We start from the raw sequence: 18,012 nt of genomic DNA on the forward strand, positions 1-18,012 counted from the left end.
CCTTATAGGCGGCTCTGCCCGGGTGCTGGGGAAAGCGGCAGGCCGAGGGGGAGGAGCGGGCGAGCAGCAGGAACAGGCCTGGGCAGCACTCGGGGCTTGGCACCGGTTCGCGCACCCATTCAAGCGGCGGTTCCAGAAGCTCTCGCTGACCGCGCTAGGTGGTGAGTGTCCTTTCAGCGCGCTGGTTCCCTGCGCGGAGCCGCCCGGGCCTTGCGGGTCGTGGAGCTCGCGGTCCGGTGCAGTCCCCGGGCTGACTCCGTGCTCTTCTCGTCTCACAGCCCCTCCTGCGCTCCCGCACCCTGAGCTCATCTGCAAACGCCCTGGCGTCCCTACCCACCATGCCTAGTCTTTGGGACCGTTTCTCGTCGTCCTCTCCCTCTTCGTCCTTGTCCCGAACTCCCACCCCAGATCGGCCGCCGCGCTCGGCCTGGGGGTCGGCGGCCCGAGAGGAGGGGCTCGGCCGTTGTGCGAGCCTGGAGAGCTCGGACTGCGAGTCCCTGGACAGCAGCAACAGTGGCTTCGGGCCCGAGGAAGGTGAGCCGCGGTCGGGGACCCGGACGCAGCTCGGGAGGCTGGGGAGGTGCGGGATCGCCGCGCATGGATGGGCTGAAGCCACCTTGGCTTCCTGTGCCTTCAGGACCCAGATTGCCTCAGCCGAGGGGGTTGGGTGCCTGGGTGGGGGTGATGGCGTACGGTGTTGGGAATTGGAGTGTAGGATACAAGTGTGGGGCGGAAACTGAGGCACGGGGTGGGAAGGAGCCCTGGTTTCTTAGCGAAACAGCACCTCCCCCGGCCGTAGGTCTCTGTTGGGAGCTGCTAACACCTCTCCTCCTCGGGTTCTCCCCTCCAGACTCGGCAGACCTGGACGGGGTGTCGCTGCCCGATTTCGAGCTGCTCAGCGACCCCGAAGACGAACACCTGTGTGCCAGCCTGATGCAACTGCTGCGGGAGAGCCTGGCCCAGGCGCGCCTGGGCTCCCGGCGCCCCGCGCGCCTGCTGATGCCCGGCCAGCTGGTGAGCCAGGTGGGCAAAGAACTCCTGCGCCTGGCCTACAGCGAGCCGTGCGGCCTGCGGGGGGCGCTGCTGGACGTCTGCGTGGAGCAGGGCAAGAGCTGCCACAGCGTGGGCCAGCTGGCCCTCGACCCCAGCCTGGTGCCCACCTTCCAGCTGACCCTCGTGCTGCGCCTGGACTCTCGCCTCTGGCCCAAGATCCAGGGGCTGTTCAGCTCGGCCAACTCGCCCTTCATCCCAGGCTTCAGCCAGTCCCTGACACTGAGTACAGGCTTCCGAGTCATCAAGAAGAAACTGTATAGCTCCGAGCAGCTGCTCATTGAGGAGTGTTGAACCTTGCCTGGAAGGGGGGCGTGGGCGACACCTCCCCGTGGCAGAAACAACTGAAATTTTGAGGTAGACAGGAGTTGAGGGACTGCTGCCTGTCGTTAGAAAACTGACAACAGCCACCTGAGGAGAGGAAGGCCAAGGTGGGGGAACAATGTCCCGCGATGCTTACTGAGGTGTGGACAGGTGGCTCCCCTTTGAGGGCCCAGGCCCCTCAGTACTGTAGCATGAAACAAAGGCTTAGGAGCCAGCCAGGCTTCTTGCCGATGTGTAGCATGTACCTTATTATTTTTATTATTACTGGCAGTTAAGACAAGAGTGAGCTAACAGGACCAGGCGAGCAGCTGGCCTGCCCTGGCCTCAGCAAGGGGTGTGTGCTCATGTAGCCACTTGCGGGGTGGGGGTCATCCAGCACGATTTCTGTGTCTCATGGTCTGAAGGGGCCAAGCGTGTTTGTTCTTGGTTTTTGTATCTTTTGTTTTTTTTTCTGATGAGAACTTCACTACTGACCTGTTGTAGGCAGCTATCTTACAGACGCATGAATGTAAGAGTAGGAAGGGAGTGGGTGTTGGGATCTTTGACACTCAAAGACTGACTACACCTGGGAGCTGCATTTTGTCCCCACCCCGGTTTATGTGGAGGGAATTGAGCTTGGAGGGCTTGGGGTTGAGTGGGGTGGAGGCTGGAACCCTGCCCCCAGAGGAGTGCCATCTGGGTCTTCCATCTAGAACTGTTTACTTGAAGATACTTGCTGTTCATGAATACACTTGATGTTCAAGTATAAGACCTATGCAATATTTTTTACTTTTCTAATAAAAACACATTTGTTAAAACCGTTGGTTGAGTCATGAGTGCTGTGGAATAAAGGGGAGGGGGGTGGGCACTGGTAAAAGGTGGATTTCATCCATCTCTGGGTCCACCTGTGTGTTTCTCTGCCCCTTTCCGGGCTGCTTGCCAGCCTGGTAACGGATGTATGTGAACTGTGTGCCATCTGTGCCAAGAATCCTGGCTTCCTCGGCTCTGGCTCTGCTTACTGACGCAGCTGGAGAAAAGCACTGGAAAGCTCTGCTTACTGTGGCTGCCAGAGCAAAGCACTGGAAAGCACCAGGTGAGGCGTGAGTCAGACCTCCTGCTGAGCCAGAGCCTCTAGGGCAGGGGTTCTGAACATTTTTTTGTTTTCACGTACCTCTTACGAAGTCCATACTACTGTGTGTTATTTAACATCCTCCCCCCCAAGAATAGTGTTATTTTGAACTTAAATTCAAGCTCATGGACCCCTTCATTACAAACCCCTGTTATTGGGAGAGGTCACCTAGCTGCCCCTGCACCCAAAGTCTTTACAGACCCTGAGAGTTTAAGGCTGGGAGAATTTTCTTTTTCTGTGGAACAAACCCCAGTTATATTTGCTCTGCAGTCATAGAAAAATTGCAAATTTTATCTCTGGGTATAAAACAAAAGGCATGGGACCAGGAACACCAAGAAAAGGCATTTGAAAATGATAACGTAGTCCAAACTTCTCACTAACCAAGGAGCCTAGGGTTCAGGGAGCATCATCTGCCACGGGAGGAGGTGGGGCCAAGCCAGGTGCAGAGGTGAAGGTTAGAAGATGGGGTTAGTGAGCCGAGAAAGATCCAGGAGACTGTCTTTAGAATGCCCAGGGCGACCTGGACTCTGCTCTATGGGCCCAGTTTCCTTAACAATGGAATGGGGCTTTGCCAGATGAAGGCCAAGGCCTTTCTCACTTGTCTCTCCTGGTGATATCAGGTGGGTGGGTCCAAGTTATCTCCCTTTTTCTCTTCCTGGACCAGGACAGGCCTTGTTTGCCCCACCAAATAATAAAACAGTGGCTCTTTCACTTGAGTGTATAATCAAATCACCCGGGCCCTGGCTAAGCCACAGTTTCCTGGGCCCTGGTGAAGATTCTGACTGTATGAGGCTGGGGCAGGGTCCTAGACATCTGCATTTTCATCAGCCTCCCAGGGATTCTGACTCAGGGTCCTGAGCTTTGAGATGGTTTAGAAGATCCATGTTGTTTTGGTAGAACTGTGTAACTGGCTCCGCAAAATGGATGAACCTGGGTTTTGAACTAGATTACTGGATTTGAAAATTGATGGTGGTAACAATGAAGAAAGTGCCCAGAGTAGAGCACATCCTTCTAATAGCCACCCTGTGAGGGGTGAATGGGTTTGTCATGGTTTATGGATGAGTAAATTGAGGCCCAAGCCATGGCCTTCCTACCCAGGGCTGACCTTGACCCCTTGGAGCCCCTTGGGGGTGGGGGCTGGTGGTGAAGCAGGCTCAGCCCTTGGGGGGTATCTGAAAGGCACTTTTCCAGAGTTGAGATCTGTGCTGCTCTGGCCCCAAATGAGGAGCAGGGCAATCTATTGTATCTGCCTCCAGAGGAGCTGGATGGCTTGGTCGGCACCAATCCCTCTCCAGGCTGAGGCTCAGCTCCTTTTCTTGGATGAGACTGAGGCTGGAGTAAGGCCTGGGTTTCCAAGAAAGCCCACCCAAGATGCCCTCCCTGAAGCCAGACTGAGTCTCCTCAGCCTCACAGGGCCTGAATTTCCCCAAGCAGGGGAGAAGGGCCTTCAGGAAGGAGCCTGTAGCTCAGGTTTCTCTTTCTCTCTACTGAATCCTAAGCCAGTTCTGGGTTCTTGACTCTCCCAATATGTGGCAAGGAGCTTTGCCCCAATTGTTTATTTTTATTTGTATTTTTATTTCTCTCCCCTTCCCCCTCCCCAGTTGTCTGCTCTCTGTGTCCTCGCGCTGTGTGTTCTTCTGTGACTGCTTCTATCCTTATCAGCAGCACCAGGAATCTGTGTTTCTTTTTGTTGCATCATCTTGTTGTGTCAGCTCTCCGTGTGTGCAGTGCCATTCTTGGGGAAGTTGGACTTTCTTTCGCACTGGACAGCTCTCCTTATGGGGCACACTCCTTGAGTGTGGGGTTCCCCTATGCGGGTGACACCCCTGCGTGGCACGGCACTCCTTACATGCATCAGCACTGTGCATGGGCCAGTTCCGCACAGGTCAAGGAGGCCCGGGTTTGAACCGCGGACCTCCCTTGTGGTAGGCGGACGCCCTACCCGTTGGGCCAAGTCCCCTTCCCTGCCGTAATTGTTGATCTCCTTAAATGAAAATGGGGGTAGCCTCCTTTGTTACTAAGCTCCTGAAAGCTAATGAAGCTAACAAAGAATTACCCATGAAATCCAACTTTTGGAAATCATTCTATGGGACCTATAAAATTTGTATTGAATATCTCCCTTTGTATAGGATCCTTCCCTTGTTCCTATTTCCCACCTCATTAGACCACTTTTCTATAACCTACAGTAACTCCCTGTTGCCAGATTTCACTGTCTGCCTTTCAAGGCCTTTGGTATCAGGCCCTATTCCCTCCAACCAAACTAAGTCCCCACAACTTCCTACCACTCCTCTTGTTTTGGTACAGGTCAGTATGTTCTGCCCACTTCTCTAGCCCCAGACTCTGCTCATTCCAACCTTTGCAGACAGGGCCCTCCACCAGGGATGCCCTCCCACTGTCCTTCCTGTAAATTACACCCTTCCTTTAAGGTACAGAGCAGTTCCAGTCCTTTCAGGCTCCCTACTGCCTTCCTCGTGCCTCATCATTCACGCCTGTAGTACTAGTAGTCCTCTAGCTTGTTTTGTACTATCTCCCCTGCTCCAGCGCTACGGGACACACCCAGGTTCCCCACAGGCCTGGCATATAGTGGATAACTAAGTATTGGCTGATCATACTTGATCATCCCCATTCCCTTGGTTCAGAGAACACAAGATTATTTCCCCACCAGCCCCAGATTCTCAGGCAGACAGCAAAGGGCAGAGTCGAAACACTTAGTTTGTTTCATTATGTCTGCTGCTGAGTTGGTTTGTTTTGTTTTGTTTTGTTTTTTAGGAGGTACTGGGGATTGAACCTGGGACCTTGTATATGGGAGGCAGGCACTCAACCAATGAGCTACACCTGCTCCTCTGCTCTGAGTTTTGAGGGATAGTGAAGGCTAAGATCCTGGAAGGGAGGTGGTGTCCTCAGGGATTACGTCATGGGCACTAGAGTCAGCTGCATCCGGCTCTTGCTGCTAAAGGTGGCCGAGTGCTGCTGGCGCAGCCGTGTGGAAGGCCGAGGAAACCTGGGGCACTGAATCCAGGCACAAGGAACAGGTTAGTACAGAACTCTGCAATTATCCAAAAGGGGGCTCATTATGAAGGAATCACACCTTAGAAATCAACCTGTTAAACCCAGGCACGTCCACACAGGGCCAGCTGAGGAGTCTCCAGCTCTATCCTGAACTTGGGCAGCTGTGAGGAAACATCTGTAGCAGTAGATGCAACCTGTGACTGTGCAGTGCCAGCGGCTCTGACGGCTGCAGTTGGTGGACTGTGCTTTGATGACTACATTCACTCATTTAGTCATTTATTCTTTCAACCTCTGTATAACTAAATGGGCCCATGGGGGCCATAAGAGAGAGCCAAAGCAAGCAGGAACACCACAAGCTGATAACAGGACACACACACACAAATGCCCTCGCACATAATCATACACACATTGAAAGCAAAACGTGGGGCATAAGGAGAGAAAAGAAAATGGGCACTCAACTCTCCCTGTCCCTAGCTTCCCAGGGGAAAATATCCAACAATATGGAATGATTAAAAGTATATAAAATGAAACTCATTGAAGTACCTTTAAAAGTGGTGAATTTGGGAAGAAGATGTGGCTCAAGTGATTGGGCTTCTGCCTACCACATGGGAGGTCTGTAGTTTGGTTCCCGGTGCCTCCCAAAGAAGACAGTGAGCTGGTGCGAAGGCAGGCCCAACAAGCCGACGCAACAAGATGACGTAACAAGAGACACAAGAGGAAAAACATAATGAGAGACACAACGAAGCTGGGAATGGAGGTGGCTTAAGCGATTAGTCACATCCCTCTTACATAGGTGATCCTAGTGTTCGGTTCCTGGTGTCTCCAAAAGAAACAAAAGAAGATGAATAGACATGGCAAATGCACACAATGAGGGGGTGGGGAGAAATAAAGTAAATCTTAAAAAAAAAAGTGAATTTTGCTGAACATAAATATTTTTAAAGGTATATGTACACAAAAATTAACTCAAAGTGTGTTGGAGATTTGGACGTGAAGGGTATCAGGAATGAAAAAAAGAGAAAAGGTAGAAGGAAACAAAGAGAAAGAACAAGAGAGCTGGGATCTGGAGGTCTGTGTCAAAGTCACGGACCCGAAGAAGTGGACCCTAGTTTGGACATAAGAGCTAAAACTTAAATGCTTAGGAGAAGCAGATATGGCTCGAGCAGTTGAGCACCTGCTTGCCACACAGTCTTAGGTTCATCACTGGCCCTGGTACCACACACACAAAAAGACGCTTAGAAGAAAATAAAAGAGCAAATCTTCATGAACCTGCATTAAGCAATGATTATTTAGATACAGGTGAAAAAAGAGATTAAGTTGGATTTTATTGAAATTAAAAATGTTTGGGGAAGCAGACATGGCTCAACTGATAGAGCATCCGCCTACCCTACGAAGGGTCCAGAGTTCAAACCCAGGGCCTGCTGACCTGTGTGGTGAGCTGGCCCACGTGCAGTGCTGCCGCGCCCAAAGAGTGCCATGCCACGCTGGAGGCCCCTGTGTAGGGGTCCCCCATGCGCAAGGAGTGTGCCCCACAAGAAAAAAAGCACGGCCTGCCCAGGAGTGGTGCCGCACACACAGAGAGCTGGTACAGCAAGATGACACAACAAAGAAGAGACGCAGTTTCCCAGTGCCACCAGATAATGCAAGAGGACGCAGAAAAACACACAGTGAATGGACACAGAGAGCAGACAATGGGGGGGGTGGGGGGAGAGAGAAGGGGAGAGAAATTAAAAAAAAAAATGTTTGTACTTCAAAGGACAACAAAAAGAAAGTGAAAAGACAATCCATAGAATAGGAGGAAATATTTACAAATCACATATCTGATAGGGGACTTGCATCCAGAGTATATAAAGAACTCGTATTTACAACTCAACTGAAAAATGGGCAAAGGATCTGAAAAAACATTTCCCCCCAGAAGATTTACAACTGACCAATAAGCCTTCCATGAAAAGTTGTTCAACATTATTGGTCATTAGGGAAATGTAAATCAATATCACAGTGAGATACAACTTCCCATCACCAGAGTGGCTATAATAAAAATGACAGACAATAAAAAGAGTTGGTGAAGATATGAAGAAATTGGAAACCTCATGTACTGCTGAAGGGAAAGTAAAATGGGGCAGCCATTTTGGAAAACAGTTTGGCAGTTCCTCAAAATGTTAAGCATAGAGTTATCATACAGCCCAGCAACCCCACTTCTAGGTATATACCCAAGAGAAATGAAAATGTATGCCCACACAAAAACTTGTACACAAATTTTCATAGCAGCATAATTCATGATATTAATAGCTAACAAGTGGAAACAACCAAATGTCCCTCAACTAATGAATGGGTAAACAAAGTGTGGTATATCCATACAATGGAATATTACTTGGCAATAGAGAGAAATGAAATAATGATATATACTACAACCTGGAAATGCCCAGGATAGGCAGATTTATTGAGACAGAAAGTAGATTAGAGGTTGCCTAGGGAAGGGGGAAGGGGTGGGAAGAAATTGGGAGTGACTGCTAAGGGTATGGGGTTTCTATTTGGAGTGAGGAAAATGTTTTAAAATTGATTGTAGTAATGGTTGTACAACTCTGACTACGTACTAAAACCCATTAAATTGTATAAGTTAAATAGATGAACTTTGTGAAATGTAAATTATATCAATAGAGCAGTTTGAAAAAAGTATACGTTTGTCAAAATTCATAGACTATACACTTAAAAAGCGTTCTTTTTTTTTTGTTTTTTTTAAAGATTTATTTATTTATTTAATTTCCCCCCCTCCCCTGGTTGTCTGTTCTTGGTGTCTATTTGCTGCGTCTTGTTTCTTTGTCCGCTTCTGTTGTAGTCAGCGGCACGGGAAGTGTGGGCGGCGCCATTCCTGGGCAGGCTGCACTTTCTTTACACGCTAGGCGGCTCTCCTCATGGGCGCACTCCTTGCGCGTGGGGCTCCCCTATGTGGGGGACACCCTTGCGTGGCACGGCACTCCTTGCGCGCATCAGCACTGCGCATGGCCAGCTCCACACGGGTCAAGGAGGCCCGGGGTTTGAACCGCGGACCTCCCATATGGTAGACGGACGCCCTAACCACTGGGCCAAAGTCCGTTTCCCCGTTCATTTTTACTGTATGCAAATTATACCTGAATTTTAAAAAAATAGTAATACCCCCCAAAATAGATAATGAACTCTGAAAGTTTTAAAATGTAAATTGTAGACCCATAATTATGGTTCCATTTAGTGTGAAAAATGGTAAAGTTTTTGCTAAGATAGAAAAGCAAAGCAAAAAGAAGCCATTTAGCACTTTGGTTCACATTTTATTTATTGTCTGCCTCCAATAGAATGTGAGCTCCACAAGGGCAGGGCCTTGGTGTGTTCTGCTCATGGCTGTATCCTCGGTGCTTACAGTAGTCCTGACACGTAGGAAAGGCTCAGTAGACACCTGTGGAGGGAAGGAAGTCTGGAAGGGACCATGACGTCTCCTGGAGAGGCAGAATGAGCACAGGTTCCAGGTGGAAGAAGGCTGAGACTTCAGCACCGGGGAGGGAAGGGCAGCATGCCCCCCTCATTCTCTTGTCTGGGCCTCCCCTCAACACACTCCCATTCCCTGAGGCCCTCTGGGGGTATTCGGGGGCGGGGGACACACTGCTGGAGCCCACTGGGGCTGACACATCTCAGGGGAAGCAGAGGAGCCTGGACCCACGAGGAGGAGGGCTGGGGACTCACCTATCTCAATGGCCCCAACCTATTCTGAACCTCCAAAACCTTTGGTTGACTTTGGCTCTCATTGAACAAATACATGACCAAACCTGTGATCTCAGTAACAATGTGAAGTGAATGTGTATTTTGTTCACCATAACTACATCTATACACAGTTAAAAGGCAGCAGCACAAATATGGGCCAGACATGTTGTGGGCTCAGTCTACAGACAAGGCGTGGGGCGGGCCCCATTTGGACCTGCTCACCCCTGGGAACAGCTTCACATCCCCCAGGTCAGCCACCCCAGGATGAGACGTGCACGCTCACTCCACCGTGAGGCTCCAAGGAAGGGCAGGCTCCGGGCTGGAGAGGACACACAGCTCATACTGATGAAACACTTTACATCTTTCACTCCCCTAACATGTCACCGACCCTACGAAGTAGGTGCTATTTTTATTATGCCCATTTTACAGATGAGGAAACCAAGAAACATGGGGCAATAGGAGGCACCCTGGACTAGAGGTGGGGAGACGTATGGCCTAAGATTTTGCCACTGGCCCTTGCTTGTGCATCTTGGGTGGCATCTAAGAGCCATTCTTGGAGGCAGAGCTCAGCTGCCGCGGCAGCTGCTGCTGCTTGTCCCCAGCCCTGCGCCTGAGTTCAAGCCTGGGCTGGGGGGCGGGGAGGCAAAACAGAGCCGCCTTGCAGGTCACTGGGCAAATGCTTGACTGCTTTCTGGGGCGAGTCCAAGTCTGCAAAGAGAACGTTAAGAAGAAATTTCCACGGCCCTTCCCCCAGCGAGGGATTTTCCATTCTGCCTGGGCGGACATGCCTGCTGAGACCCAGCAATCCATAGGTCGCGCTGCATAGCTCCACTCAGCGCTCGCTCAGTGCCAGGAGGGGTGGAAGCCCTGCTTCCTCCCAGGAAAGGCGCAAGTTTGCCAGGGAGGCGCTACTGGCCTAGAAAGACAGTGGGGGCCGGGGCCGGGGAGAGCAGGTTAGTGTGGACCAAAGTATATTGTCCAAATGGAAGATTCTAGAAGAACCCCAGAGGGAGACTAGTGGGTGCAGGAGCAGTCAGGGGGAACTTCCCAGAAGAGACACGATCTGGAGCAGGGGAAGACAGAAAGGAGAGGAAGCACAGATGCGAAGGGGCTTCATGGACCAGCTTCCCGAAAGTTGCCACAAACAGGAGACCGTTGTAGCCAAGAAATGGAAAATTCGGCGAAGCAAATTGTGGAATGTAGGAAACAGACAGCGGTTCAAAGGGCTTGCACGGTGAGGCCTGTGGCTGTTGTGCCCTCTGCCAGGAGCACTGTTCCTTCAGCGCTTCCCCGGCTTGGCTCCTCGCCTTCCGGTTTGGCTCCACTGCCCCCTCCCCACTGGGCGGCCTTCCCTGGCCACCCCCCAAAGCAGCCGAGGGTTTCCTTCCCCCCACAGCCTTCCTCACCATCTGAGGCGAGCCTCTCGGTTGGTTTGGTGGCTGCCTCCCGCCCAGAGGACAGGCCTTTTCCACCAAATCCCCGGCGACGTGCCAGGCCTGCAGTAAAGACTGTCAGTTTATTTGACTTGCACTTTGGAGTGTCGTGAGAAGAGAAAGCCTGTGATAATACACTTTTTTTTCTTTCTGAGCACTGACTATGTGCCATGGACAGTAGTAAGTGCTTTTCAAATGAGCAGGCTCATTTCTTCCTCTCAACAACTGCATGAGGGAATTGCTATTATTAATATGGTTAGCCCCATTTCACAGGTGAGGAAATGTAGGTCCAGAGAGTATGGAAAGTTGCTCAAGGACACACAGAGCCGGGATTGACCCTACACACTTTCCCTCCAGGTTAGCACTGTCCAACAGAAATATGTGAACCACATACGTAGCTTAAATTTTTCTAGTAACCACATTTTAAGAAAAAAAGAATCAGGTGAAATTAATTTTAATTAAACTTATTAATTTTGATTAATCAGGCTTAATTTTATTTAACCTGATATCCTTAAAATTTTATCATTTACCATGCAACCAATATAAAAATTATTAATAAGATTTTTTTTTCTTCATTGGAGAAGTTGTGGGTTTCCATTAATGAAATAGTTTACACTTTCACTGAAGTTTTCAAAATCTGGTGCCTATTTTATACTCTCAGCACATCTCAAATCAGATGCTCAGTTTTCATCAGAAACACTTGATCGGTATTTAGATTTTATAACATTTGCAGTTGAAAAAAATTGGACTCATATTCGGAGTAGTTCCAAACATGCTTACAAGTTTCCCAATAGCTGAATCCAGTATCCATTTTTAAACTTAAATTTAAATTAATAAAAATTAAGTCCTCCCAGCCACATTTCAAGCGCTCAGTAGCTACACGTGGCCAGTGGCTGCCGTAGTGAGCAGCATGGATCCAGGCCGTGCACCTCAGCTGGCATAAGCGGATGGGGTGAGGGGTGGGGGCCCTGAGGTCCAAGAGGCCCAGAGAGGGAGGGATGTGGAGGGGGCAGGGAAAGTGGGGGAAAGCCCACCTGGAAGTGAGGTGGGATGACCAGACTTATTCCCACAAGGTAGCACAAGGGGAGTACCTGGGATGAGCCTCCTGTGGGTCTGGGAGCCATGCCCACGCCCACCCCCACCGTCCCCCCACTGCTTGGCAGCATGAGGCTTTGGTGTGAGGCAGTGGGGCAGGTATATCTGCGTTCCTTTTCCAGTTTAGCTAATTCCTTGCTGTGTGACCTTGGACAAGCCAAGTTCCCTCTCTGAGTCTCAGTTTCCTGATGGGGAAAAGGAAGACAAGTAACGGAGTGTTGGGAGACTCTGATGATGGCTGTAGAGTGCCCACCTCATAGTACACGAGCAATAAATGACAGCTCTTCTTCCTAGGTAATGTCTTTCCTGTTAAAAATAAGAAACTTGACTGGAGAATATTCACCATCGCAGGATCCAAAGTGCCCTGCAGAAGGGGCGAATTAATCCCGGGTGGCCAAGGCTCCTCCCTGAGGCTTCTCCATGTCCCCTGCGTGGCACTCACCTGGCTAACCAGCAAGAGTTGGGAGGGGGCCCTGTCACTCCCACAGGCCCCAAGTGCCCAAGCATGAGGTAAGTGTGGCCAAGAGCCATCTTCCAGAAACGGGGAGGGTGAGTCAAACTGAATCAGGAGTGGATGAGGTCACCGTGGGTCCCTGGGGTTACTCAGAGTGACACTGGCTCACACTAGGCAGGAGTAAGTGATGAACTGAACTCCAGGAAAGCAGGTGGGACTGGAAACCACCCAAGACCAGGAAAGAAACTGTAGGCGTGGAAACTCCAGACAGGCAGAGTGTGGCCTGAGAGCCAGTGAGCAGGAGCCAGAAATGGACTTGGTCCGGGTATTTCTGAGGGTGGGGCAGCTCCAACACCCATCCCAGATGGCACCAGGCTTGAGCCAGGAATACTGAGGTCTCAGACCCCACCCTTCCCCACTTTAGCCCTCCCCCCAACCCCAAGCCTTTGATCTGCTGGGTTCTCCAGAGTATGCTGGAGCTGGAGCCCTGAGCAGGACCTCTGTCCCCTGTCCCACCCAAGTCTTCTAGCTCTTGTCACCTTGTCCTGCCATAATTTCCTCACTTCCATCACTCCCATGGACTTGGTGCAGGATCTGCCTTGCTCTCTGCTTTATCTCCTGGGCAGAGCTCAGGGCTGGATACACAGGGAGTGCTTAATAGAAACTTGTTAGGTGAATGGACACACAAAAACCTGGTGGGGTCTCTCTGTATTTCAGACACTTGCCATGTTACTATGGGCCAACCTCTCCAGCACCTTTCCACGTGTCTCAAGTGGGAAACAGGGAAGTGGATGTGGCTCAAGCAATTGGGCTCCGTCTACCATAGAGGAGGTCCAGGGTTCGATGTCCAGGGTTCGATGCCCAGGGCCTTCTTGTCAAGGAAAGCTGGCCCATGTGGCGAGCCGGCCCAGCAAGGTGACTCAACAAAAAGAGACATAGAGGAGAGACAATAAGGGACGCAGCAGATCAGGTTGCTGAGGTGGCGCAAGAGAATGATCACCTTTCCCCCACTCTGGAAGGTCCCAGGATTGGTTCCCACAGCCGCCTAATGAGAAGACAAGCAGACACAGAAGAACACACAGTGAATGGACACATAGAACAGATAGCAAGGTGGGGGTATAGGGATAAATAAATCTTTAAAAATAAAGTGGAAAACATAATTCTCTTAATATGTCTCTGCTGGAATCAGTAAGTTCTTTGGGATGTCAAGGCAATTTGGGAAGGGACTGTTCATTTCTGGCAGAACAAAGAGGAAGAACCTGGAAGAACCAGTCAGAAAGCAGCAAGGATGAAGCACCTAGCCGGTCCTAGGATGCTTGTGATGGATACTACTTTAAACACAGCTTGTGAACAGGTCAACTTACAGAAGAGGAAGCTGAGGTATGGGGAGGTCGTGCTGAAAAGGCTGTCCGGGAAGGTCAGTGGACCTCTCCTCCGGGGCCCTGGTGTCTCCCCCTGGGACCTCTGGTTAGATCATGCTCATCTGACTCCCCTAGGCGTTTCCATCCCGAGGCCTGAAGCTGCCAGCCTGTCCCTGCCTTGTGAGATGGTCTTTCCCCACTCAGTTTCCTGTGTGGGATGTGCCTGGCTCCTGGGGGGACGGAAAGGCAGGCAGGAAAGACAGAAGAGATGGCCATGTCAGGGTGCTGGAGCCGCAGAGGCAGAGCTGCGTGTGTGTTCTCCTGTGTGTGTGTGTGGGGTGCATGTGGGGAGGTGGTCATGACTGAAAGTACCCACTGAGCCAGCCTTGGGGTGAAGGCTGGAACAGACTGGAGTCTGCCTCTGGGCAGGCCACTGAGGCCCCCTAGGCCCCAGGTGCCGATCTTACAAAGAGGGCGGTGAAGGCGAGGCCTTTAGAACTCAGCCCAGCCCCCAGCGCACCACAGCCAGCCAAGAAATAGCAAGTGCTCATGTGTTTGTTTGTTTGTTTTGTCTGTTATTAGACTGTCAGCCTGTAAGGGCAGGAGGGACCCTTGCTTTCCTCACTGATTACCTCCAGCCCTGGTTCTTGATAGATGCTCAGGTGGGTGAAGGAATGAGTTGAAGGAAGCAGGAAGAGGAGGAGGGAGGGAGAAGAAAAGGAAGGGAGGAAGAGGCAAGGTGTCCTCGGAGGAGCTTCCAGCTCTCTTCCTCTGCCCCTAAGACAAAGGGAGCCGACTCAAGGCTCTCCTCTCACCCTGTGCTCTGCGGAGTCCAGGGAGTTGAACTGATCTGAGATGGGAGGGCTGAGTCCAAATCCTGAATCTGCCACTCATCCGCTGAATGAAACTTAGCCCTTTCCAAGTTCCCCTCTATAAAATGGGGATGATCGTATCAAATACCTCACTGAATTCTAGGGAGGTCCATGAATGTATATGAATACATTTGTAAAGTGCAGTTAGGGATTATCTTGGTGGAATGCTAGACAGTGTACGCTCTGGAACCAGATGGTCTGGGTTCAAATCCTTGTTGTGTGACTTTGGGCAAGATCCTTAACCTTTCTGGGCCTTATCCTTTCTCCTCTGCAAAATAGGGATAATAATATTACCCACCTCATAGCACTGTTGTGAGGATTAAATGAGATAATGCAGAAGGCGGCGGCGGACTTGGCCCAGTGGTTAGGGCGTCCGTCTACCACATGGGAGGTCCGCGGTTCAAATCCCGGGCCTCCTTGACCCATGTGGAGCTGACCCATGCACAGTGCTGATGCGCGCAAGGAGTGCCCTGCCACGCAGGGGTGCTCCCATGTAGGGGAGCCCCACGTGCAAGGAGTGCGCCCCGTAAGGAGAGCCGCCCAGTGTGAAAGAAAGTGCAGCCTGCCCAGGAATGGCGCCACCCACACAGTGAGCTGACACAGCAAGATGACACAACAAAAAGAAACACAGATTACCGTGCTGCTGACAACAACAGAAGTGGACAAAGAAGATGCAGCAAATGGACACAGAGAACAGACAACCCGGGGTGGTGGGGGGGGAAGGGGAGAGAAATAAATAAATAAATCTTAAAAAAAAATGCAGAAGTTCTCCAATCAGTGTAGTAGGCACTCAATAAATGACAGCTATGATAACAAAGGCTACTCTCAGCAACTGGACCCCAGGACAGTGTATAACTCTGGCCAAATGGGCAAGGTCTTCCACAGTATGGCAGGCAACTGCTAGTAGAAAGGCTGCAAGGATCCCCCAGGCCAAGGGAACAGGAGGAGGTGGGGAATGGGCACTAGGTGTGGTGATGATGGACCTGGGACCAGTAGGTGAGGGAGGGGTGGGTTCTCTCCCATGACAGAAGCCTCCTCTTCTACATCCATATTTTCTTTACTCCATGTTTAGCACCAGGCTGGCACCTGTGGTGGAAGGTGCAGAGGAGTTCAGGATGTGGATTCTGAAGTCAGATTGCCAGGGCTCAAGTCCAAGTCTCATCCCTTATCTGCTGTATGACCTTGTGACCTCAACCTGGAGTCTACAGGTGTTAGTCACTGACCTCCATTCCCTTTGAAGGAACATCCTTCCTTCCTCCCTTTTCAGCCCACTGATACAGGTGAGCCTGCAGGGGTGGAGCCGGTGACCATACCTGGACAATCATTGCAGAATTTTCCCAGCCATTGGTCAGGGTGGTTACAAGGCTACTGTCCACTCAGAGTGAATTCTGGGACTTGTCCTGCAATTACCAATGGGAGACCCTCTCTTTTCCACTGAACTAGAACTTGGGATGCTATGACTCTGGAGCTGCAGAAGACTGCTCATAGAGCCCAAACATGGTGCCAAAACAGTGAAGCCAGAGCCCAGAGATTTAGAGAAATGAGTTTTTATGGCATTTCGAGGCTCCAGATCAAATCATGCCTAGATTTGTGTCCAGGGACAGTACATTCCCTTCTTAACATAAACCAGTTTGAATCAAACTGTCACTTGCATCAGAAAGAGTCCAAAATTCACATCATGAACTTTCTACTTTATGAATTTCAGTTTCCTCATTTGCAAAATGAGAATAGTAGTAGCATCACTGAAGAGAAAGGAAGGTGGACCTGAGAAGGTCTGTTTGGGCCAAACACTTAACATAGCACCTAACATATTGTAGGTACCCCAAACGTCAGCTCTCAGGGGCTCCAGAAGCATTTGCTGACGCTTTCCAGAGGTGAACTGTAAGTTTCTTCCTGGGACTCTGTGGGGTCGCCTGGAAACCTGGTTGGGGGAAGGGGCTGAGAGGACTGCCTGGCATCCAGATTACAGGTGGCATCAAGAAAGGCTCTAGAGGGTGTCACAAGGACACCGTGACACAAATGAGTATGGCATTTGCAGGGTCCATTTCCACCAATTATTTTTGCATAATCCTCCCAATTTAATCAAGCCTATTTTACCAGAAGAAAATATGAGCTTCAGAGATTAAATGACTAATGCCAAGTCCAGCGTCCACTGTGCTGGATCAGTCAGGCCCTTGGAGCCCAGCAGCATGCCTCCAAGGAGCACACTCCCTGCTTGGCCTCCACCCCAACCAGGGTATGTTAAATGGGTCTGTTACTGCAAAATGGGAGCTTCAGACGCACGTCAACAGCTTTTGAAAGGACATAAGGAAATTACAAAGACATAAGGCTTGAGCCTCCTGACCTTCTCCCGCCTTTCCCGAGAAGGGTGGGCTCTATCTTCAATCTCAAGTCTCCTACAAAGGGAATCTGGCTGAGTAGGCTCGATTTCCCCTTTCTGTTCTCCTGTAGAGGCGGTCCCTCCCTCCTCCTCCTGCCACACGGCCTGACGCAGTTCGCTAAAGGAAACCACGCAAATCTCAGGGCTTGGCACGACCCTTCCTTCCGGCCAGGATGCCTGACAGTGGGGTGGGAACGACACCTCCCACTTCCCCCAGATAGCCACCAACTGGACCAGATCATGTAGCTTCGCAGAGCCTCAGTTTCCTCATCTGTAAAACGGGGATAGAGACAGCATACCCCTATTTCAGGTTATTGTGGGGGAAATACAGAAAGGAAACTAAGACATTCAGCACTGGGCTCGGCACAAAGTAACTGGGTGTTCTGCCCCCTCTAAAGAAACAGAGGAAGGCACGTGAGCGCAAGGCCACGCCTGCGGCGAGGGGCAGAGTGAGGACTCCAACCCCTGACCCCCTCCCCCTCAGGGGCTGACGCCACCTTCCGCCAGTCGGGAGGCTGCCCTGCCCCCATCCCTTCCCGAACGCGTTTCCCCCGCAGCCTCCTCCCGCGCCCCACTGCGTCTCCGCCTCCGCGGGGACCCCCAGGGCAGCAGCCCCACGGAGCCGCTCCCCGGTGGCCTGAAATGCTGGGAATAGAAACTGTTTCCTTCCCGGTCCATCCACTCGCCTCGATCCAGCCCCGGCCGGAGGAACTGTACGAGGTGGGCCCCACCGGGCCTGGCCGTGAGCTGTGGGGTCCGTGCGCCGGCCGGTCTCCCTGGAAACCCTCCTGCGCGGGGTGGCAGGGAGACGCGCCGCCGCGCTGATCCTTCCGCGAGGTCTCACGGAGGCTTCCGGTTGGTCCCTTCTGATGGTGGAGGCGGGGTCTCGACCTGAGTGGCCAATGAGAAAACACACGGAGGTGCTGTGGTTGCCATGGCAACAGAGAGCCAGCGCGTGGCCTCTCGCCACCGCAAGGACCAGCCTGGTCATCCTCTAGCGGCCCAGCTCTGTCTCTGGGTGGGGTGGGGGTCGGAAGTTGGGGGACAACCGGGACCCTTGACCAATATGCAAACAGTGTGGATGAGTTCCAGAAGCCCGAGATTGGTAAGAGAAGGCTGCCCAAAGGAGGAGCCCTGGGAGCCAAGTTCTGGAAGGTTCTGTCAGAGCTGAGGGCGGTGGAGTGGCAAGACGCTGAGCTG

The 18,012-nt window shown here is 51.5% G+C and overlaps 1 protein-coding gene and 1 long non-coding RNA gene across 2 annotated transcripts; one reads left to right on the plus strand and one right to left on the minus strand.

Moving 5' to 3' along the window:
• The first annotated feature begins 34 nt into the window (after positions 1–34).
• DDIT4 (DNA damage inducible transcript 4) lies at positions 35–2,171 on the plus strand. The gene is made up of 3 exons (XM_004470579.4): positions 35–161; positions 279–534; positions 851–2,171. The coding sequence occupies exons 2-3, from the start codon at positions 339–341 to the stop codon at positions 1,342–1,344; spliced, it is 690 nt and encodes a 229-aa protein (XP_004470636.1). The 5' UTR covers positions 35–161; positions 279–338; the 3' UTR covers positions 1,345–2,171.
• Positions 2,172–8,774: 6,603 nt separating this feature from the next.
• Positions 8,775–17,625, minus strand: LOC139439233 (uncharacterized). Its single transcript, XR_011649040.1, has 2 exons — positions 17,499–17,625; positions 8,775–13,244 (listed from the first exon to the last, which is right to left on the minus strand). It is a non-coding gene; the product is annotated as an uncharacterized lncRNA (long non-coding RNA).
• Between the last annotated feature and the right edge of the window lie 387 nt (positions 17,626–18,012).

This window comes from Dasypus novemcinctus, chromosome 6 (assembly GCF_030445035.2).
Source record: "Dasypus novemcinctus isolate mDasNov1 chromosome 6, mDasNov1.1.hap2, whole genome shotgun sequence".
Lineage (NCBI taxonomy): Eukaryota > Metazoa > Chordata > Mammalia > Cingulata > Dasypodidae > Dasypus > Dasypus novemcinctus.

What these genes read in the sequence shown, in the direction of transcription:
- DDIT4 (XM_004470579.4), top strand. Translation starts at nt 339, where the DNA reads ATGCCTAGTCTTTGGGACCGTTTCTCGTCGTCCTCTCCCTCTTCGTCC. An exon ending in TGGCTTCGGGCCCGAGGAAG is followed by an intron (nt 535 to 850) that starts GTGAGCCGCGGT and finishes TCTCCCCTCCAG; the next exon opens with ACTCGGCAGACCTGGACGGG.